The sequence below is a fragment of the Dermacentor variabilis genome, chromosome 1 (genome assembly GCF_050947875.1).
Source record: "Dermacentor variabilis isolate Ectoservices chromosome 1, ASM5094787v1, whole genome shotgun sequence".
Classification (NCBI taxonomy): Eukaryota; Metazoa; Arthropoda; class Arachnida; order Ixodida; family Ixodidae; genus Dermacentor; species Dermacentor variabilis.
The window spans coordinates 24,509,117-24,532,830 of NC_134568.1; the positions used below are offsets into that span (position 1 = coordinate 24,509,117).

The window sequence follows — 23,714 nt, forward strand, 5'->3', positions numbered from 1 at the left end:
GGCGGCGACGGTGTTCTATGCAGTCACGTTATCTTGACTCTCTAGCGGCGTCAGCGGCATCCACCGGTATCAGTCGATCGCTGCTATCGCTGGGGGGATGAAAGGGGGGCGGAGCTGGTTACGAGGCCGACGACGACGCCGACGCGAAACCCAGGAACGGACGCCAAAGAGCTGCGCTCTAAAACATCCGAGAAGCACCAACCCTAACTTGACACATTTGTAAGGGATAACTTCGTAAGCGGGCCTCGGCCTTCCGTATTATGCAGTAACGCAGACATAGACACATATACGTATAATATGTATTTACATATGCAAAGTGTATTGTCTTTTGCAACAGTTTCAATTAAATGTTGACACCTTATTTTCTTCCTATTTTGATTGCCTCGTAATCGATCTTCAATCTAATGTGAGGCGTGAGAAATTAACCCGCAACTTATTTTTCCTTCGTCGACAGCTATACGATGCGTGGACTCACTTTTTTATGCGAAATTGCTGCTATCCGACGCGCCCGATGCGCAGAGTAAGCGGTATTTTTATTCAGCATTAACATTTTCAGCCGAGAATTTTTTAGCGAGCGGAAATTCGTATTCTTAATCTCACATTGGGTTACTATCGCCTGAAAAACTATTCATTCTATTCGAGTACTCCGTCAGTATAAGTAATGGCGTCATGTTTTAGTACAGGACCCCAGGGCTTAGTGGCTGTAGAGAACAATACGAAATATTTCGAAGTTGCAGATTATCATCGAGTGTTGCACATATTTATATGTTGGAAACTTGCATCACAGCTATGAGATAGTGGTTATTGTGAGTGAGAGGTCATAATACAATTCTGTGTGCTCGTTATACACAACTCGTGATGGCACCTGAATGGCCTCTATCTAATTGATGATCGCTTCGTCGAATTTATTTTGCTCATAGACAGGGACGATTCTTCGTCTATACTGCGCAGAAATTACAGTTCCGCACACCTGCAAAAGCTAGCTGTCCATCTCGCACTTATCGCCATCATCTTCTACTTCCGACACGCACCGTTCTTGTAGTGCAGCAAACATATCTAAGTTCTTGATGCACGAACCATTCGCTATAAGAGTCCCCTTGTCACTGACTACAGCAACCCAGGATTATATTTCATATAGATAAAAATAAAACAAGAAATCGGAAAGGCTTTCACAAGCAACGGCGCTCTCAATCTACATTCAACACTTGGAATTCCCATGACACTGAGTGAGGGAGTGATTGAATAACCTTTATTATAGGTCCGGCGAGGACGCGAATTCGTCGCGCACCCGGCTAGTCCCCCGTCGGGACCGGCAGGTCCAGCCCACCGGCCCGGTCGCGGGCACGCCGGATGGCCAGCATTTGCTTTTCTAGAGCGGGGCTACGCAGTAGCGAGTCCCACTCCCCCTTGATGAACTTGGGGTATGTCGACCCGCACTCCCAGAGCATGTGAGGTAGGGTGGAGGTCTGGCCGCAGGACGGGCAGGCTTCGTCGCGATACACGTCGGGGTAAGCCTCGTGGAGAGCGGACAGACACGGATATGTGCTGGTCTGTAGAAGCCTAAGCGAAACGGCTTGCGCTCTATTCAACTTGGGGTGAGGGGGTGGAAAGAATTTTCTGGATATGTAGAAATATTTAATAATCTCGTTGTGAGTAGCGGGAGCGTCCTTGTGACCGTAGAGGGGAGGGGAGTCAGTGCTTCTTATAAAGGAAGCGCGGTCGGTGAGGTTACGCGTAGCCTCGTGAGCAGACTCATTGAGGTTCGGGGGAGCACCCTCGACCGACCCTACGTGAGCGGGAAACCAGTTAATTGAATGGTTTGTGAGAGCATACGAACTCGAGCCGCTCAGAAGAAGAACAGCTTCCTTGGCGATGCAACCCTTCTGAAAAGCCCTAACTGCCGTTTTGGAATCACTATAGATTTCGGACCCACGACCGTCTAGCAGGGCGATGGCGATGGCGACTTGCCCGGCGACTCCGGGGTCTGAAGTGCGAATCGAGGCGCTATTGGAAATCTTTCCGCTCGAGTCGACCACAACGACGGCAAAGGTCTTCCCGTCACTGTTCTCCGCGGCGTCGACGAAGCTTGCTCTAATGTCGTGTTGCTTGGTCTGTTTGAGGATGGCTGCTGCTCTGGCCTTGCGTCTGCCCTCGTTATGGACGGGATGAACGTTTCGAGGCACAGGGGCCACTACGAACTTGTCTCGAATGCACTTAGGGATCGGGGTACTGACCATCGGGAATTCCGCAGGGTGGTAACCCAGCTCTTCGAGGATACGTTTACCTGCCGCTGTGGTGGTCAGGCGACTGAGTTGCGCGCGTTCTTGGGCTTCGGCAATCTCCTCGGCGGTGTTATGTACCCCCAGCTTCAAGAGATCCTCGGTATGGGTCCTGATGGGTAGCCCGAGAGCCCTCTTGACTACTTTGCGAATGAGAACGTTGAGCTTATCTCGCTCCGCTCTGAGCCAGTTGTGCATAGAAATCGTGTACGTGAGGTGGCAGAGTACAAAGGCATTGATCAGCCTGAGAAGATTGTTTTCTTTCATGCCTCGATGCCGATTTGCGATTCTGCGTACGAGGCGGAAAGCGTTGTCCGTCTTTGCGATGATCTTGCGGAGAGCAGTTCCCTTCCCGCCGTTGAATTCGGCAAACATGCCCAGGAACCGAATAACGTCGACCCTGGGTATAACCCCCCCCCCCCCCCCCCGCCCGCCACAAGTGCGAAGGCTGATGCTGCTTTCGGAGACTGGCTTCCAATCTTTGGGTCTGCCTCCCTTCTCTTTTCTGTAAAGAAGGAGGTCCGACTTGGCTATATTTAGGGCACTCATCGTGGCGCGCTTTGGGGCTACGCGCAAATGAGGGGCAAAACTCTCCGATTTTCAAACAAGTTTTGTTTTATTGGTAACAACCTTCAGTAGAAAGGTCCGACAGCGCCACAGTACGATCACTGACGCTGAGCGAATATGGGGCGCGGAACTTGAAACTTCATTCGTCATCGTCAGCAAGGACATGCGCGCTCACTTTTTGTAAGTAAAATGTTTCTATGCGGCAGTCCAATTCGGCATGCCCCTCAGGCGCTGGTGTGCACGACTTTATTCCGTGACTTCAGGAATTTAAATCAAATGAAATAAGAAGTTTATTTCATTTCTCAAAAAAAAAAGAGAGAAAAGGGTTTGGCGGGAAAAATCTGCATTACTGCAACTTGACTACGCACAGCCCCCTATGGTACAAGTCGACAGTGTGCAGCCAGTAACATAGGTACATAACAACATAAGTCTAGACAATTTATAGAAAATGTAAACAAAAAAAGAAATAGTAACATGGATGTACCGGCAGTAAATTTTTTTTGTAGCACAAAAAAATTAAGAAACGGTATCAGAGGGGTACATACGAAATAATTTCAGAAAATAAGCAGCGACAATGCCGCTAAAAATATGAACCAGAATGGAAACTTCAGACGCATCAAACTCTATATATAGACGACATACGTATATGTGCATATATATATATATATATATATATATATATATATATATATATATATATATATATATATATATATATATATATATCTAGGGGGTTTCTTCCAAGTTCAGCACGCAGGACCCGACGTAAGGTACGCGGGAAAAAGACGACGAACTTTTAGGAAGACATAGTTACTGAACTAAACTAGCCGAAAACGTTCAGTAAATAAGTCTTCCTAAAAGTTCGTCGTCTTTTTCTGCGTGTATATATACATACATATATATATATATATATATAAATGTATATATATATATATATATATATATATATATATATTTATATATATGTGTGTGTGTGTGTGTGTGTGTAGGAGGAGGAAAACACGCTCATGGATACTGATATGTATACAATAATCAAATACAAGTAGTCGAAGAATCACACAACGGGATTCTGCGAAAGGAAACCAGTGAAAAATGAACGAGGAGACATAGTATCCGGGTTCAATCCGCTTGTAGATAGGGTGTTTCGAATATCGGCAATGCGGTAGGATACAGATTGCTGTCTGTGATTTAGTGGCTATGTTGGGCAAGTAACATTAACATTTCATATGGTGGGTCACAGGGATCTTTAAAAGGTGCAACAGCTACGCTGAACCATCGCGAAGCACTCGGCCGTTTCTATTTTTTTTTGGTGGGGGGAGGGAAGTTTGTTACATGTGCACGTAGTGCGTATGCTGCCCAACAAACACCGCCGGACTGGATCTCTTTGTTTGACGCCTGCGCGTGCTCGCATGACTTTTGACTGTGTTTCCGTCCCGTTAAATTCCTGTAGTGCTTTGTTTTTTTAAAGGTTTGCTCCGATTTATTAACGGAAAAAAAATAACAAGTATGAAACAAGCATCCGTGGTTTAATAGTCAGAGCATCGAGCTTTTGTGCTAGGGTTCAGGGCAAGAGACCGTCTTAAGATTAGTCACTTCTTTTTTAATTCGAAAGCTTGACCTTAGGCATAATACAAATTGTGTTAAAAGTACACGAAGAGATTCGACTCATGCAAAAATGTAGAAGTGAACGATGATGTGATCAATGAATTGAACGTTCAAGGTCGGGTGGGCGGCCAGGCCGAAGGCCGGTTGCCCGGAGGTGGCGGAGACGGCTTAGACGAAGTCCTGGGCACGTCCATAGTACGTGTGTCACTATCACATTTTGGATTTATGTGTTACGAAATGGGCACGATGTGCCGTAAGGACCATGGTACTGTTGTGGGCAGAGAGCGGTCACAGACGGGGTGAGCGTGACCCCGACACGTAGCCTCCTTAACGTAACCTCCTCTCGGCGGATTAACCCACCAGGAAGGTCTGACCCACACGGAGGTATGAGAGCTCGTGTGGTACGTCGGTGGTTGTCCTTTTCCCGGATCAGTCGTCAACAGGCATCTTCAGGAAAATGTGGAAGTGGGTATATTGCTATCTGTGGGTGGGTTGCCATATCTGCTTCACGGAGACCCAGCAGGGCTGCTCGATGCACCCACTGGACGCGTACGAGGATATTCGTAGTGGCAGCAAGACGGTGAATGCTATCTGTGGATAGAGTGGACCGAGATACCCTACGTATGTCGTGGATGGCTTGAGTATAGTCTGTGCGAATTATGAGTTGAGCGCATCGAGCTGCTTTACCAGTAGGTAGAAACGTGACCAAGCCGTCTCGTGTGGCAGCAAGCTCAGCAAGATAGGCCGGTGGTGCAGGATCGGCAACATACGAGCACGTCTGACCTGCCTCTGGTATCAATGGACACACGAGAGCTGTTTGAATCATGGTGCCATTAACACTGGCATCAGTGTATGCTAGAGGAGTCGCATTGTCTTGATTATCATCGGCGCGACGAAGGCGGGAAACTTGGGCATTCGCCTGGCGAGGAACCGGGCTATACAGACGACCAAGAGGCTTATTGTTACTTAATTGTACCCTCTTCCACGGAGCTACACCGGGTCTCGTAGATGCTGGATTGTCTATTTCGTGTCCCATGTACCGTACCAGTGAAGCAGCCGAGAAGAAATTTGATGGCTTTAGGGCGCGCACGCATCGACGTTGGTGCACGAGTTCATCGATAGTGTTGAGTTGGGACTCGGCCTGTAAAGTTGGCAACGGAGTGAGACGTGGTAGTCCCATTATGGTCCGCGTGGCTTCGTTATGAAAGGCCTCAAGGCGAGCCCATTGTGCCTTCGTGAGATGTCGAAACTGGGCTCTGTAGAGTAGTCGTGGTTGCAATACAGAACGGACAAGAAGGCGAGCCATGTTGGTTCTCGCACCGCCAGATTTCTTCAATATCCGGCGTGTCAGCAGTATCGTTTCTGCGGCCTGTAGCTTTGCATTCTTGACCCATGGTCCCCCAGATCCGGAGGAATCCATTTCAAAGCCGAGTACACGGAGAGTTGAAGCCTAGTGTAGCGGTTGCTGAACCAGAGTTAACTGAACAGGCCGGAGTGCCAGTAGGCGGCGCCCATACTTGTTCGCTACTGACATGTACGTCGTCTTGCCCATGGAAATTTCAAGCCCTATCTATGCACACCAGTTGTACGTCACGTTTAGGGCCTCTTGGGCGCTGGTTCTTGGTGGCAGATTTCAGGATCAACTGACCAGACAATGATGTCATCTGCATACATTATGTACTGTGCGTTATGTATCGTCGCTAGCTTCCAAGCTAGTAGAAGGAGAGCAATATTGAAAAGGACTGGTGCGAGCACAGATCCTTGTGGGACACCCCGATGTGCGACGAACTGATCTGCTGCTTGGCCAGCCAGGGGAATGGGGAAGGTGCGAGCGCGCAGGAAGGCTTCGATTCGACGAATGTGCAGACACAGGTTAGGGAACTGAAGCCAATGGAGAATTCCAACAATTGCTTCGTGACTCACATGGTCATACGCTCTACGAATATTCATTGCCAGAATGGCGCGAAATCTTCGGTAGCGGCCTCCGATGAGAACCATAGAAGATAGGTGCGCAAGGCCATCCTCTGCGCCTAGATGAGGACGGAAGCCGATTTGGCCAGGATGATACCATGAGTACCGCTCGAGCTACCATGTAATACGTGTCGCGAGCATACGTTCCATCAGGTTGCCTAATGTTGAGGTTAGTGCTATTGGGCGCATATGAGCGATATTACTTGGGCGTTTTCCAGGTTTGGGATGAGGACCATTTGTTCATGCCGCCAATAATCGGGGAGGACTCCTGTAGCCCAAGCTTCGTTTATGGCCCCCAACAGCACTTCGACAACCTTGCCTTCCGTGTTTTTACAAAGTTCATACGGTATGCTATCCGGTCCTGCAGGTGCCTTGCATGGCTTCGACAGGTCTATTGCCGCTAAAAATTCCACCATAGTTAAGACAGCTTGTATACCCTCGATGTCGGAGAGCGTAGGCGGCGTGCCTGCGATTGCGGGAAGGCAGTTTTGAAGAAGGAAAGGAGGCGGTGCTGTGTGGAAGCCGGAAATAAGGTATGGGCGACCGTTTCTGCGATTACTGCTGGTGTCTGGCCCGATGCTAACAGGGCGCAGGCTGCGGGTTCTGGGGGGCGCTGACCACGTTCCGTTACTCGGAAGGTGCGCCAAAGAGAAGCATTGGACGACGAATGTCCGAGAGAAGAGCACCAGTCCATCCAGCGGCCACGTTCTAAGCGGTGTCCATGGCACCGAGCTACTGCAATAAGGCGTGGGGTCGCTAACCGAGGAGTATTTGATACAGGGTCACGTTCTGATGCAAGTTCTGCTTGGTGGCGCGACGCCAGAGTCGCAGAAGTTGTAAATCAGGAGCGGTTCGCGATTCATCAACCCATGACGTACGTGTCGCCTGAACTAATGCCGGCGTAAGACAATGTGACGGGTCCCGCATGGAGTTGCATACATTGCTTTCTCATACCGCCCTGTATCGATCCCAGTCCACCACTCGACATAGTCGGCGGAAGCGGCCTGTTCCGCCCGAAGATAAGCCAAGGTGAATCGGATGATGGTCGCTACCCCAGCAGTCGGCTTCACATGACCACGAGACGGTCATCCTTCCTAGCCACATAGAGAAGTCCAGTGAGTGTGGCGGCGCGCGAGGGTGGTCACGCCGACGAGTAGGCACGGACACATTATTAAGCAGAGTGAATTGGGCGTCCATAAATGTGTCCAGCACACACGTACCACGCGCACTGGAAATGGCGCATCCCCATGTGATGTGGGGCGCGTTAAAATGTCCTGCTATCATAATGGGGCAACCAGGATGTTTCTGTCGTACGTGCGCCAACCAGCATTAGACACAACCGAGCCGCACGACCGCTGTAGGGGCGGGCATAGAACGAAACGATGATAACGTCCGTGCGTTCGAGACGAACCAAACGGCCACGACTTCTTGCTATAAAGTACACCACCGTGATGGATCAACGCGGGTCTGATGAGTGCATCTCACATAAGCAGTAGCCTTTCCTGGGGGACATCGGGCGTAGCACTCCTGCGATCCAACATTGAAGGCGATGAGTATGCCACAAATCCTGAAATGGGTGGCAGGCCATAGTATTCTTGAAGCAGTTCAGCCCAAACACGCTGTTTCCCATATCTGAGACGCTCACGCAGCTATCCGGCCTTCCCCGCGATGCCGCGACAGTTGCACTGTAAGATGCCTTCTGGCTCACTTGAAGACGTAGAAGATTAGTCACTTCAATGCGAAATAATCGCTGGAACCGACAGCAATAGCTGGGCTATACTGGTGGGCATCGCTTGGTATTTTTCCGCTGCCGACTCACAATGAACGATCGCAATGAGAAGTACAGACACCATTTAAAGCGTATCAGTCGCTGCAACGTTATTTCCATATTTAATAAGGCTAAAGTTTTACACGGCTCATGGGCGGAAAATTCTTATGTCCGGCGTTAGGCGGTCCGTCGTTTGACACCAAAATTCATGGGGAGTCGAACTCACTACCTATGGTGGTAATTAAGACTAACTTGATTAAGACTCGCGACCTTTCGTCTTAATTACGGCGAATTAAGCCATCAGTTTCTTTATAACAAAGCGTGAAGACTAGGCGGAAAAGAAGCGTCAGCACAACCCGTGGTGTTAATTAAGGCAAAGTAAATAAGGTCCAATCAAAGCGCCGTAAGACAGAGTTAGAGTTAATTAAGATACTTGAACTCACGGTGTTTCGTAGAAGTCAAACCCATGACCGTTTTTGTTAATTATGGTGAATTAGGCCGTCAGTTTCCTTTATAACAAAGAGCGAAGACTAGGCGGAGAAGAAGCGTCAGCACAATGTGTGGTGTTAATTAAGCCAAAGTTAATTAGGGTCAGATCAAAGCACCATAAGATAGAGTTAATTAAGGCATTCGAACGCACGGCCTTTGGTGGGAGACGAATCCACTAAAATACGGGCGAACCGGCCATACATCAAGTTGGACTCCAACTTACATCGTTAAAGGGACACTAAAGGTTACTATTAAGTCAACGTGGACTGTTGAAATACCATCCCAGAAACCTCGAAACGGCAGTTTCTTGCCAAGGAGAGACTTATTCTAAGAGAAAATGCGTTCTGAAGCGTCCGCGTACCTCTAGCGCAGTTCAAATCGCCCGCCCTCCGATCGAGGAGTACTGACATCTTGGTGTCATAGTGACGTTGCGCCGTCGGTGAGGAAAAAGGCGTTCGCAGACGGCGCTACGGCTTTTCTGCGCAAAACGCAAACGCGCGGCCAGAAACAGAGCCAAGACTGAACCGACAGCAGAGCGAAAGCGGGAGTATGGTGGCTAGAGGAAGGAGAAACGCGCGACCATAAGCTGGTACTTCATTCTATGATGCAAACTTCGACGCTCGTCGCAATGGACCCTGACAACGACAGATTGGCTCGCGATGCTGGGCTCAACTTCAGCGATTTGAGCACTGACGAGCGCGACCTGCTGCTGAGGGCTCGCGCTGCCGGCGTCGTTGCGTACTACGACGGCGGCCTCGACACCGGCTCTCCGGAGCGGCAAAGCAACGAGGGCTTCCCACGACATCACATGGACGTGGCATTCTCGCTGCTTGTTCCAAATGAAAGTTTCGCGAGCCAGCAGAACCCGCACAGCACGACGCGATAACGAAACTACTGAAGCTCCAAAGCGTGCGCGGCGCAGAGTCGAGCGAAAACGAAACCTTTCGACCACCCATACTATTGAAGGGTAATGTCAAAATGTTATTTTTTCTTAGAATCGAATAGACGTAGACAAGTATCATTTTCTTCCATCTTATAATCGAATGAAATGATATTTTTAATACGAGTAGTTGAGTATTAGTAACACAAATTATGAGGAGTGCTTTCGTCATCGGGCTAGTACCGGAATGTCGCTGGGGGGTCTGAAATAGTGTCATGCATTTACCTCAATTTCTCGGTTACTAAAGCTCTGTTCGCGATTATATTGACGCCATAGATGTTCTAGAACATTGCTCTACCACTTTAACTTGACTTTCTGGTAACCTTTAGTGTCCCTTTAAGGACGAGAGTCGAGCCCATGACCTCAGGTGGGAGTCGAAGCAGCGACTTCGGTGTTAATTAAGGCAAAGTTTATTAAGGTACTTGAACCCGCGATCTAACACGGAGATATAGGCGAACCGGCCATATCTCCAAGTTCGATTACAAATGACATCATGAAGGACGGGAGCCGAATACACTACCTTTGGTGTTGAGATATAGTTAACTGAGGAACTAGAACCCACGACGTTTGGTTGGCGTCGAACTCGCGAACTTTGGTGGGAGAAAACAAGTGATAGGAAGTGACAACGCATTATAATAAAATTTAAAGTAATGTAATGAATGCGTTGTGAGCGGTCAGGCTTTCGCCTTCATCCTCTTAAGGATCCTCCTAAGCATACTTTTTAAACAATAAGTAATATCAGAAACTTGCACTTTGTCTATTGGGTTATATATATTAAAATAATTTCACCCTGTTTGGTCACACTAGCAACGACGCTACCAACACGCGCTGCCATCTGCCACCTTGTAGCTCCATGTAGTGCAAGCCAGCGAACATTCTATTTCGTCCCAGGTATTGGTGATTAGCTCAATTCAATATTTTATAGAAGCCTAAAAACATAATCTCGAGTTACCCTTTTTGATCTGATACTGCGAATATTTCGTGTAGAATTTCGGCTAGTCCTGTAACCGTTGAAAAACACCGCTGAAAAACGTGTTGATATTTGGTGATACAGCCGATGTCTGTTCAATATTGTTTTACACGTTTCGAAAGAATGTTTTCTCTACGTTACAAAATGTATACAGCAATGCGTGTGGTCAGTAGCCGAGCATCACAATTCTTTAAAACAGAGATGATCTTGCTTCTTTTTCGATCGGGAAGAACCGCACCAGAACGGACAGATTTCCGACACATCAAATTAAAAACAAATACTTAGAAATGTGGACTATGCCTACCGTTTCAGGAATACGCTGGGAATATCATCTGGACCAAGCTGCTTTAATGTCTCCAGATTTAGAAAAATATTCTAAATTTATTTAGTTGAGAACTGTTAATCGTCAGGCGCTGAATGCACAGGACAAAAAGGTATCCGTGCATGTTGAAGGTCATCTCTGGTGAAGTTGCTCATTTTTATGGTAAAGGAGGATATGCATCATTAACACATGAACATACATTATATTTGCCACAGCTTTTAAATATAAACTACTACGACGACAACTAGTACACGAGGATGTCTTTAAAACTAAATTGTTAAAGCTTATAAATGATATTGTGCCGTTTAAACTCATGGCACGAAAAGGCGCCAGGATAAACAATGGATGAATAACGAGGGTAGAAAGCTAATTAAAAGAAATAACACCTTGTTCCTTCCTAAAGGAAAAGTCAGAACTCGCGGGTGTATGAAATAATGAGGGCTCTTGGTGAGGAAATTGAAACAAATTTAAGATTCCTTAAACGATGCTTTTTTTGAATAACTTGGGTTTAAATCTTCAAGACAACTGGAAGGAGTTGGGATAATTTTTTAAAACTAGTGGCCGTGAGCATGTATTTATTAAGAGCTTGGAGATAGATGTTGCTACAGTAGTCGACTGTATTGAAAATGAATGCTGTTTAATAGTTATTTTCGGACTATTTTCACAATGTCTTACTAACGGAATACGCGGAATTATTTCTGGAAAATATGTCTGAAGTCCATAAGGTCTATAATGGTGCCGTAAAATCACTTAGACGGCTAAGAGTAAAGTCTGCGTACGGACCTAACGGCATCCCTACGTTTGTTTTGTAGGCATGTTGTGACGTAATATCCTTTATTTATTTATTTAATTTAACATAATATAAGGCACCGGTTCGTTGCCTATGGAATGTAAAGAGGCTGACATTATTGCGATGCTAAAGATGCACTCAAAACTCATACGCTAACTATCACTCCATATCACTCCCACGTGTATGTTGCATATCACTGGAACACATTATTCACAGCGCGATAATGAACTATCTAGAACAAAATGATTACTTTCCGAACGTCCAACACAGCTGGAATATCCTGCATTACACAAATGTTTAGTTGGATTCAGCAATGACCTATTTTATCATTTTGACCACAGTGAGCCCATTCACTCAGCCGTATTGACACCATATTCCATTATTTCAGGAAAGCTATCCTGTTGGTCCCGAATACACTCTTACTACACAAGTTAGCCTTTCTTGGTATACACTCCTCAATAGTATGTTGGATCCATGACTACCTATGGGGGCGAACTCAACATGTACTCGTAAATGGTACTCTGTCTTATGGCGTCAATGCATCATCTGCGGTACTGCAGTCAGGTTTGGGGTCTCTATTATATTCTTAGTTTATATCAATGACATAGTTCATGAAATTCAGGGCTCAGTGCGATTGTACGCAGATGACTTTGTCGTTTACGGCAATGTTAAAATCTATCTGTTGTCTCCTCTAACATGTCTTGGACCGCACACAGCGCAGGTGGGGAACAATGGAAAATCCGTCCGAATCCTCAAAAGCGCCAGTTTGTTTCGTTTCCACGTAAGGGTTCTCTTGTTATGCCCACTAACGTCACCCTAAGCGCTCCTTCAAAAGAAAGTACGCGATTACAAGTACCTCGGTATCTATTTTTCCCAGAATTTCACTCGATATAAACAACTCAAACGGCTAACTAAGGTTAAGAAAGTCTTGTACTTGAGAAATGTTAGAGGAATCGTTGAGTACGCTTGTGCGATATAGGATCCGCGTTCAAGTACGTCACCTTCCGCTTTAGAGCGTGTGCAACGCTGAACCGCACGTGTTGCAGGAAATAATTACGAATTCGGCAACATTGTTACAGCTATGAAGCGAAGCTTAAGTTGGGCACTTCTTCAAGAGAGGAGGTTAAACATAAGACTAGAGTTGCTTTACCGCATTTATTTTAACACGTCTGATGTTACTAAGACGCGATATTTGCCAGTCAAGAGTCGGGTTGGCTACCCTACGCTGGGGGAAGAGAGAAGGGAAATAAAAATATATTGAGGATGGAGTAAAAAAATAATAAGTTCGGAAAGGCAAGGCGCTACAACACATTCACGGGGGAAAGCAAATGAAAGCTCTTCCAGAGAGTTCCTTCCACTGGCATTCTTTCTTAGTAATACTGGAACGCGGGGATGAGGTGAATGCTCAGATCATGAGCAATGTTGCGGGTTGGCTGCCAGTCCAAAAGCGTACATATGTGACGGCGGCAGAACAGCAGAGCCACAATTTACAAAATATGATTGAGTATTTCAAACAGGAAAAGTGGTCCTAACACATATGAAGTATTCGTACAAAATTGCGGAAAATGTTGCAAATAAATTTTATGGACATTACAACGGTCTCTGACCTGCAGCACTTGCGAGCGGGAATGCAAGTGCAACTAACATGCACAACGTTTAACAGACTCACTTCGGGACGTTGTGTCGGGGAGGGGGGGGGGGTCGGGCGAGGGGGGGCTCTGGATGGCTCACCACTTGCTTTTTGTTTCGCTTTGAATCACGTGGCACTGAACGACGTACTGATGGATTTGAGTTCTCTTAAACTCTGCTAAAACGTGGCGCTGGGACGAAGCGAACGCAGACAATTCTAGAAACGCTAGATTCACCTGCACCCAACATCCTGCTTGTCGTGTGGATGGTAGATGAACCTCCATGCCGTCTTACGAAAAAAGGCGGGAGGACGAACATTTTTACGCAGGGCCAGTTGGCACGACACTGTTGCAAGAAATACATTGCGCTTAATGCCGGTTGTAATCGGTTTCATTCTGCAACGACGCGGCCGGCTAGGCATTGTCGGCAAGGCTAAAGCGCAACTCCACGAATGCAGGATTTCGACTACTGCGGCAGAGCAGGCCCTAGTGCGATGCGGTCTGCGTAACTGTATGGGAAGCATTCTTGTAAAACTTGATTGCTGAGAAATTTTTGGAAAATTGCACTTTAGGCACCCAATCCTGACAATGGTCTCACGCTATCTGTGGCGTCTAGTTTAATTTCATGGACTAGGTTTTTTCCCAGGGCTACTTTTGTAGACAAGTTAAAATGCCTGCGGTTATTTTTTAAATGCTGATTGCCGCGCCGTGGTGCCTCATCGGCTAATTACACTCTAGTGGCAAATAGTCTAGGTCTCCCTCTATATGTAGGGTTGAGATTGATTTTGTTCCGCATGCGGTATTTTTTTTCTTCCTGGTTCACTATTTTTTTATGGTACGCGGCGAAGCAGCACTACAGAGGGAAAATATTCTTCCGTCGTTGCACTGAAGTAAAAGGGTTCGTCGATAATGTGAAAGCTTAAAGACTCGAATTGTACAGCTAGGATGCACATTCGTACTCAGATGTATAACAAAAGATGACACTATCAGATTCTGCAACAAGCAGCGGACCGAATGGTATGGCATCGAACCATTAAGCCGAGCTACGCGCGCCATTTTTCCTCAAATTTCGGCTCATGGTAAAATGTTTTATTTGGCATTTACCAAGACAAAGATACGCCCTAGCTTAAGATATGAAAACTAATAAGTAATTGCACGATTAATGAGCTAATAATATTTACACAAGACAGCTTAATATTGGAACTATAGTAACTGTGGTGTTCACTGGTTGCTAACGCACTATGCTTAGTTCTCTCGGTTTCACACACCTGTAATGTCATGGATATCAAATGAAATATCATTAAACAAGCAATTCCACAATGAAACCTGCTAGGAAGTGGTATTATGAAGTCAATATGGGTAATGAATCTTTTATTTTACTGCTGCAACAGTTGTTTTGATTCCTGCACGCCGTCATCTGCGCCATGGGCCTTTTTTCTATATCAAGAAACACCGACAGGAAGAACTGTTTGTGAACGAAAGCTTTACAATTGTATGCTTAAACTCGCTCGAGGTGGTCAGTTGTGCATCGGCCTTCTCTAAGCCCATATTGATAAGGGTCAAGTAAGCTGTCTGATTCGAGGAAGTGTAGGAAGAAGTGTAATAGAAATGACTTTCATTTAACTTACAAATGGCAGCTTAGCGCCATAGCTCAGTAACTTACCACAGAAGATGCATCCTTACCCTGTTTCAAAATAAGGATTACAATAGCCTCTTTCCATGCTAATGGAATGTATCCTGGTGCCTAGATAGTCTTGATGAGTTACAACAGAGCAACTTGAGTGATGTTTATCAGGGTGAACGTATTTTATCATGACGTACATAACGAGATCAGGTCCAGGAGCAGACCTCTCACCGTTATTTAAAGCAGCTCCAAGGTCGGTTATACCGAAAGTATGGTCGTATTATTCAGTTCCACTGCACTGACGATTAGATGCCTTACTTTCCGATATTTTTTTGCTTAATAAAATACTGAACTAGAAAAATGCTAGAAATGCTCTCCAAGGGCATTGGCCTGATATTCAAAACTATTACCTGGAAAACTATTCGAATATGTTTTTATTCCAATCTGCTTACGTCAAATTTACGTAACCACAGAGGTACTCAAGCTTTGGGCGGTAACCCGCCGCCTTACTTGAATAGCCCAATCAAACGCGCTCCTCTTTTACAGGAGGTCATTTTTTTTCCTTTCAAACCGGATAGCGTTTCCTACATGCAGCAGATTTCCCCATCGAATTGTCTGACAAGAGGTGAGCGATTCGATGGGATTCGATGGCGTCGAGCCAGCACAGTGAGAGTAGATAACCGGCCAGGAGGTTGGTGCCGGCTTTTGGGATTGATCCGCCTCTCCTTACTTAGCTTGCTCGAAAATCGCGGAGGCGTGCGACGGAACATTAAAAATGCCACAAGAACGGATTTTCAGCAAGGAAGAGCTGGAAAAGTGACGTCGCATACGCGCTGAAAGGGATCGACAACGTTAAAGTCCCAGGGAAAAATGTTTATTATACGCAAATAAATCCATGCTCCACAGCCGCTCCCTGTAGCTAGTGCCAGAGCAATCACTGGGCAGCCCTATTCTATACCTTTCGGAACGGGGCAGCCTCCGGCTGTTCAGAAAAAAATTCAGTTTGGTTCGGCATATTAATGCATCTTCAACGCGTACACGTAATTTTGACGCTATGAGTTCTCGTGGTTTTGTGACGTCGTGTGAAAGACATGCGAACTGGGCGTAGCCAGAAAACTTTGGATCAATGGCAATATATTAAGGCGAAAAAGGCGTCGCATGATAAATAATTATTTTTCTTTCACTTGGTCTAATCATGCATAATAATAATAATAATATTTGGGGTTTTACGTGCCAAAACCACTTTCTGATTATGAGGCACGCCGTAGTGGAGGACTCCGGAAATTTTGTCCACCTGGGGTTCTTTAACGTGCACCTAAATCTAAGCACACGGGTGTTTTCGCATTTCGCCCCCATCGAAATGCGGCCGCCGTGGCCGGGATTCAATCCCACCACCTCGTGCTCAGCAGCCCAACACCATAGCCAAATCATGCATAATCAGTTTGTACATACCACGTCAGATGGGGGTTTCTTTAGGTGGCGGTGGTCCGACTGGTGAGGTGGCGGAGGCCCGAAAATTATTCGACCAATCATGTAGGGCTGATTGCAGAATTGGAATAGAAAAGTTTGGAATAGTTTTACGTCAAAGCGCCCAAAGTCAACCGAACAATTTTCTTACCCTCTTCCAGAGATTTGTTTCTTGCGTATATGAAATAATGCCTGAAATGTACTTTCGGCAAATTCCCCTTCTGGCACGTACGTCATGTTGGCTTGCCTTTTGATTTTATATGCTTAAAGCTTGTGAGGTTCTCTTCCGTTGGAGAATGACGTAGGAGACATCACGCCTTATTCTGCCACCTATTTGTGCTTCCTTACATTCCTTATTCCACCAGGGGCTGCGTCGTTTACAAGCCGAGCCTGTAGTTTGCGGAATACGTACTGATGCGGCATCAATTATAAACACTGTTAGGCACGCCACTACATCAGCAATACCGAGAGCACCCACGTCATCCCAGGGGCGCGATCTGACATCATTGGGATTAAAGCAATGAAAAAGTGATCACTTCCATAAGGGTACTTTATAACGTGCCACTCTAGTTACATGAGTGCAACTGATGCTATCCTTAAGTAAATCAAGAATATTCAATCTGCAACGCTACAGATTGTTGACTCTTTCTTACTGAGGAGGCATATACCTGAGAAAAAAAGGCAATTTGTTATTAGGCGCCCTCTCGCATCACAACTACATAAGATACAACTTTAAAAATACCGGAGCTGGCAACCAAGACACACGGAACGCACGGGGTCGTCTTACGCCACAAGCCAATCACAGAATCAAACAAAATCACCCCATGTGACCTTTTCAAAATGGCGTCGTACTTGACACCTCAGGAGCGCCAGCTGTTTTTGAAGTCTTTACATCGGCGGAAGCGATGAGGTGTGCAAGAGACGTGTACATAGCGTATGAAGTCTGAGCGCTTCAATCTTCAAAAGGCCGCGGTAATGTTGATTTAAATAAACTGCGCCAGGTGCATGCAACGCGTGTTTACATTTTCCACGAAGATATATATATATATCTATGTATGTATATTCATTGCAGACAACGCCCAAAGCACCTGGTCAGACGACGACTATATACATGGTTAGGGTAGTTCATCGATAAGGTACTGAAATTCTGTTCAGTGAAGTTGATTGCTGGAAGGGATTTAACTGGGAGTGACCTTGACCAGCTTATGGAACAGCAGTGCTCGGACAGGAAATGGCCTCAAGGTGTGCGTATAAATCTACAATCTACAACCGCGGCCACAGTCTTTGTTGGCGGGCTGAAGCCGGAGTCTACTGTGGCAGCGCTACGCGCCGCATCACCATACCCTGCACTAGGGCGAATATGGAGGGTCCTGGCGCTTTATTGAAGAAGAAGCTTTCTTTTACGTTTGCAGTTATGATGTCTTTTTCTCTTGCCCAATCGGGAGTAAGCTGCGTGGTCGCCCCTTCAGTTCGTGCAGTGTAGGGTGCCATCGCAATTGTCTGAAGCGCGATCATAATCACCACACCTCGCACAAGTTTCTCGTCAGCTTTGCGCGTAAACCGTGGCCATAACGTTGACAGTTGAGGCCTTTGCGAGGGCTCGGGCATATGGCCTGACGCGTATGTTTATGTATCCTGCCTCAATACTTTCGCGCAGTACGCTCCATGGGTCCGAATGTTAGTACGAGATGTTTGGTTGGAATATCTTTGATGTTTCCTCATTTTTATTTGTTGGATATTAATCACGTTTTCGTCTCTCAGTCTTTCTAGAAGCTCTGCCTCATCCAGTTCATGAATGCCATTATCTGAAAGCTATGCATATTGAAATCCGGGACGACAAGAAATCCGAACTTTCCTTTAAAGCTGCTGCCCCAACTAAGCCGATTACACCTGTTTATTCTCCCACCAAAATCGATATCAATGGCAAGTTCCCCGTCGTCTCAGTTCTTAGTCATTATTACCACAAGAGACAGACAGAGAGAAAGAAAACAAGGAGAAACAAGGAGAACAAAATGCGGGCCTCAGAATGGGACTCTTGGAGGTGACGCCAGCGCCGCGGCATTCATTTAGCGTTAAAGAGTTTTAGCGTAAGGCCCGTGAAGACATCGGAGCACGTCACTGGAAAAAGCTTAAAATGAAGTAGAGGAAGAAAAGAAGCGGCACTGATTCCACGCCCCCACGTGCTGGCACAAGAGGCTGACGTGGCATTGACCATCCTGCTCGTGTTTTAATCGCGGAAAAGAACTGCATCAGCGCAGTTCCAGCCATGGGCATCGATCTATGCAGCGTCATCGAAGTTCGAGGGCTGCTCCTTGGCGGCGCATCCACCATCTCGGAAGGGTCGTCATCCCACAAGACGTCTTCGGCGATTTTGCTCATGGCGCGTCCACAGGAGGCCAGAGACGACGTGTTATACGTGTCCAGCAACTTGACTATGCCTGACGGCCTCCCAAACCAACGGGACCTAGAGGTGAAGCCGTCGACCAGGGGCGACGAACACGCTGGCAACAGCTGCGTATGGCGTCGTAGGAGACTGTTTCCAAGGGCCGACTGCGACCTGCTCGCTGAGATGCGCCTCAAAAACACGGTGCTGCAGCGCAACAACAAGCAATCATTATGCACAGGGCAACGAGCCAAGCAGCACACGGTAGCCGCACTGGGCAATGCACACCTGCAGATACACAGGTACAGTTGATTTGGTTGTTCTGTGATACAGCTTTTGCGCAGGAAACGCTCAGCGGAAAGGCCGAATATATCATTTTATACTAAAGACAAATCACATTTACGCCTCACGAAGAAAAAAAAGCTGTTTGTTTTTTACAGAGTTCTACAATGAAGGAATAGCTTAAGTGTAGCAAGTAATGGGGGCGACGTCGCCCATTATACAACTGCTTTTCCGTAGTAACACGATTGATGGCCGAGTTTGTACATGTTGTAACGAATTAGGCTATAAGAAGGTATTTTTATGATTGGATTGAAATAACTGTTACAACAATACATTCATTATTTTCGCGATTTTGTTAAAATAAAGAAATCCGCCGAGAACTCGCATCGCACAGAAGTGTTGGGCTAGTTGGTCTAACATTGTAAATTCCGAATACAGCGCGAAAAATACAGATACAGAAGACACGAAGGACGTGGAAAAACGCTTGTTTGCCACTTTCGGGTCTTCTTTATCTGTATGTGTATTTTTTGCGCTGTATCTGGAATTCACCACATTGCACAGTTGCGTTCATAGTCTACCGGCGCTTAAGCGAATGTCTCATATACCCCATTTAAGCAATTCTCATGCATGCTTTAGCCGGTGCATCTAGGTGGGGTGAAGAATTAAGCTTATTAAACTCTGCGTTCATTGTAATAGTGTTCCAAGGTAATGTATGCAACTTACGCACATGTTGCGGCTTTTGACGCGTGTACTGGTTTTTTAAGCTTCACGTTGTTGTGCATTTTATCGTTGACGCCTTGAGGCACGTTGAGTCATCTGCCTCGCCAACTTTACGATGATGTCTAGCTTTTCGATGCTCTTTCGCTTAAATATTTCGAGGTTTCCGCGCTCTAGCTCTGCTTACATCCCCCGTTTCCTAACAGGATAGTTTCACCTCAGTAGTGCCTACACAAGTACATGTAAACAAAGAAATTGTTTTGATTTGTATATGATGAAACGACTTTGATGATTGTGGCATTTCAATGAATACGATAGAATATGTCCACTGCCTGGAGCAGATCCTTCAAGGCATTAGCAGGTTTTTTGAAACAATGCCAAGTAGCCTACAATACTGAAGGGCAGGATACTGTGGCACCAGAAAGTGCCCAAGAAGCGAAAAAAAAAACATTGTGGAAGGCGATGTAATAATCATATTTCACTGGGGACGTATTCATTATTCTTTTATGTATGTTTCTACCTTTCTTTTTTCATTCGTTTGAATACAGTCAAGCCTGAATGAAGACAATTAAAGAAAATAATCATGAAGTATAATGCGGCTGCCTGAGCACTTTGTGGTCGCAACTTAACATGAAGTTCGTTACAGAATGGAAAATATATAGTTACTGCTTGCACACATTTTTCGGCTGTCTATAAACCTCTTCAATTTCTTTTCTCATTCAGATCTTATTACGTCTCCGCTGCACTTGAAGAACTAAGATTACTAAATTTTGCACATCGTGATTTCTTATATATTGGCACGGTAAGCAACGAAAACTCAGCAGCGAGAACTGCAGGATCTATTTTCATCTTTCCCGGATAGATTACGACATCAGTGTTCTCATTAGGTAGACGCTGTTTACTTAGATTAACCCAGCAAACGCCTCACCGGAATAGCTGCACCGTTAAGCGAAGTCTTGCTTGACGTGTTCATTATCGTCATGTGTCGTCAACGCAGGTCGGAGGAGCCGATTACACAGGGCGTGGAAGATGGCGCGAGCAAGATTCACCAAGTTGTAGAGCGTGGCGGAGTGGCCTCTCCCAAGCACAGCGTCGGCGTTTTGGGCTGGAACCTGCACATCCACCTGCGTGACACGCTGCCGTGTGTGTTGAGGATGCCGAACTCTGTCAAGGCTGAGGGCAACAGTGACGCGAGCGGCGTGGCTACTCGAAGCAGCTGCCTTTGGAGGCTACACGGGAGGTAGGACTAACTTCTTTGCAACAAAAACACGGAAGAACTTCTGCTGCCTTCTGCCTTCTGCTGCCTTCACAGTGTCTCTTTCGACTGCTGTCGAAAGAGACACTGTGAACCAGGTATTTGTGTGTACTCCGAACGCGTCAGAATGAGCAGCGTAAGCCGCATTGTGCCATTCGGTCAGCACAGAGGCTCTCGATGCTTCCCCTAATTCAACACAGAATGTTAACCTGTGGAGAGTGCTCTGGGGAGGTGTATTAGCGTCCCATCCCTGGGTATGAAGAGAATGTACTGAATGAAGAAAGAGAATGTGTAAATCTACCAGTATCATGAAGCAAACCTCTGGTTCGGGTACTGCAGGTTTTGCTTCAGTCCCATGCAACTTCAAATAGGCGAACAAAACAGGCGTACAACTATTCTGCGACTATTTAGAAAAGGAAGTAAAACAAGCGAGGCTACTAAAAAAATTGACCACCATTCCACTACTGTGAAAAGGTGTGCAAGCGAAGCTCGGGATCCGCGGGTGTTCGTTGTCTTCACGTTTCGGCTTCGCGCTCACTCACAGCGAGGTCAGCACGTAAACTAGGAACCCTTTCTTGAGTAAGTTCCGGCCGGCGGTCATCAAACGCCGCCTGTTCTTCGGCCGAACGCACAACGAGCGGCCCACTCCCGCTACCATTGCTGCAGTGCAGCGTGCTCTTCGGCAGAACGAAGCAAACAGCGCCGTGCGTGAGGCTAGCGAGCACGCGATCGCACCCTTTCCCACCAACGGAGGAAGGGGGCCGCCTATGACTGGCTCACGCCTTACGCTGCGACTACTTCTTCATGCATATAAAACCCCGCCTTAAAGGTCGCGAGTGGTGAACCGACAGTGAATGAATCGGCTGGCGTGGTGGCCTCGCCACCCGTAGGTTGCCGGTTCGAATCCGCAGCCCGGCAAGCAATGTATATTTTCGCGCGGCTTGGATCTTTTCGTACGGCAACACTAACACCGACGCCGAAAAGAGTGACGCAATAGAAGCTTCGCTTGAAAAATACGCCCTAGTAAGAGAAACGCTGCTGGTGTACGTTGAGAACGCTCAGCCCCACTCCGTCCTAATGTGTGCCAACCCAAAGTCTGAATAGCCACCTTGCCTTTGCAGGCCGATAGTTTTGCGCGAGCCCAGTTCTTGACTATGACGTTGCCCCCAACGATGTTCGTACGGAAATCTCACAACCTTATAAAAATAACGAGTCGCTGTCTGTCCGTAAAGCTGAGTAGGAAAAGGATAGTCCCCCCCCCCCCCCAATTGAGTACGAAGTTATGCAACAGAATCCCACATGAGCTTCTGAGAAAGGAAACCTCGAAATCGAAGAAAAGTTCGTCATGGTCCGAGGATCGACCGCGAGTCCAACTCCTCTCCGTGGCGCTCGCTCTAGCATATGAGCGAACTATAAGGTCAGCAAATCGCAGCTCGAGGGCGAACTAATCGGCAAGCCGAAGAACATGGACACCTGCTAGCTTCGTTCTACAGTCTGGTGGACGATACTTTTCCCTCTCATAAACCTTTCTCAACCTTACGGGGCTCCGCAGAAATGATTTACCATGTCATCAACGAACGACTCTTAATTGCCTTCCTCTTAAAATGCGTTGCAGCACGCTGAAAGCATTAGTTATATCGCGTTAATTCACCGCTCACATTCTGATACGAAATTGTTCGAAGAAACTAGAGGAGTGCATGCAGTGACCGGTTTTCAAGTATCCTGCTCTTGTGTATTACAACACTCTCTCCTTTAGAATGACGCTATCTAATGTTTCTTCATCTCCTCACTATTCCTAGGCAAAAACTTCTTCCTTCAAAAAACGTCCTTTCCTAGATTCACTTTCACTTTTTTCACTTCACTGGTTTTGAAGCCATGTACAGCATGATGGGCAATCCGAGCTATAGTAGATTAGCTGTGCAGAACACGTCGTTAGTTGCTTCAGAAAAGCCGGAGACCTCAAAAAGTTGCTCAATGCCCTAGGGAGTTTTGGATCTGCTGTAAGAATTCCTCCATTTCCTGTTTCGGCCAGAGATAACGCGTGCAGATAGGGAGACTGATTCTCTTCGTGACTCAGTCACACACAACCGCACCTTTCCTCTTCTCCTACCAGGTTCGCCCAGCCCAGAGCAGACGGCAGTTCGGCGGCGCACGCGAGCAACGGCTCAAATGACGACTGAGGATTCACTCGTCGTCGGTTGCAGCCGCCACACTTCCATCTTCTGGGCAGCACCCTGTCCAGGCTGTCGCTGCAGAACAATTCAAGGATCTCTAGGCGTCCTTTGCCCTAGCTCTGCTTGGACAACTGTGTTCGAAAACAGAGCGCGTCAGCCGTGCAACAGAAGCCTTCAAGAAAAGCCTGAAGCTCAACCCATTCCTCTGGTCCTCATATGAGTCTCTCATAAACCTAGGAGAATCGCCAAATCCTACAGATATATTTAATGTCTCATCTCTTGAAAACTTCAGTTTATGTCAAGGAAGCAATCCTCTTGTCAACTTTGTTAATAAAACCAACATTGACAGCATTACGGATGACATAAAGGTGTTGGGTGGCCAGGGTGGAGGTCCTGGCGGACAAGTTGCGGGCAAGGTGTCTGTGCTGCCGCTGTCAGCAGGTTCAACGCCACCATCACAGGCACCACTGCTGGTCATGCGGT

General features: G+C 46.7%; 1 protein-coding gene across 1 annotated transcript; it reads left to right on the forward strand.

The window, feature by feature from the left end:
- Positions 1-18,612: 18,612 nt before the first annotated feature.
- Positions 18,613-23,296, forward strand: LOC142575825 (uncharacterized). Its single transcript, XM_075685518.1, has 3 exons — positions 18,613-19,105; positions 20,800-21,042; positions 23,171-23,296. The coding sequence occupies exons 1-3, from the start codon at positions 18,687-18,689 to the stop codon at positions 23,235-23,237; spliced, it is 729 nt and encodes a 242-aa protein (XP_075541633.1). The 5' UTR covers positions 18,613-18,686; the 3' UTR covers positions 23,238-23,296.
- Positions 23,297-23,714: the final 418 nt, after the last annotated feature.

Coding starts and splice junctions, on each gene's coding strand:
- LOC142575825 (XM_075685518.1), top strand. CDS start 18,687: ATGGGCATCGATCTATGCAGCGTCATCGAAGTTCGAGGGCTGCTCCTT. Junction 19,106..20,799: donor GCACACCTGCAGATACACAG/GTACAGTTGATT, acceptor TCGTCAACGCAG/GTCGGAGGAGCCGATTACAC. Junction 21,043..23,170: donor CTTTGGAGGCTACACGGGAG/GTAGGACTAACT, acceptor TTCTCCTACCAG/GTTCGCCCAGCCCAGAGCAG.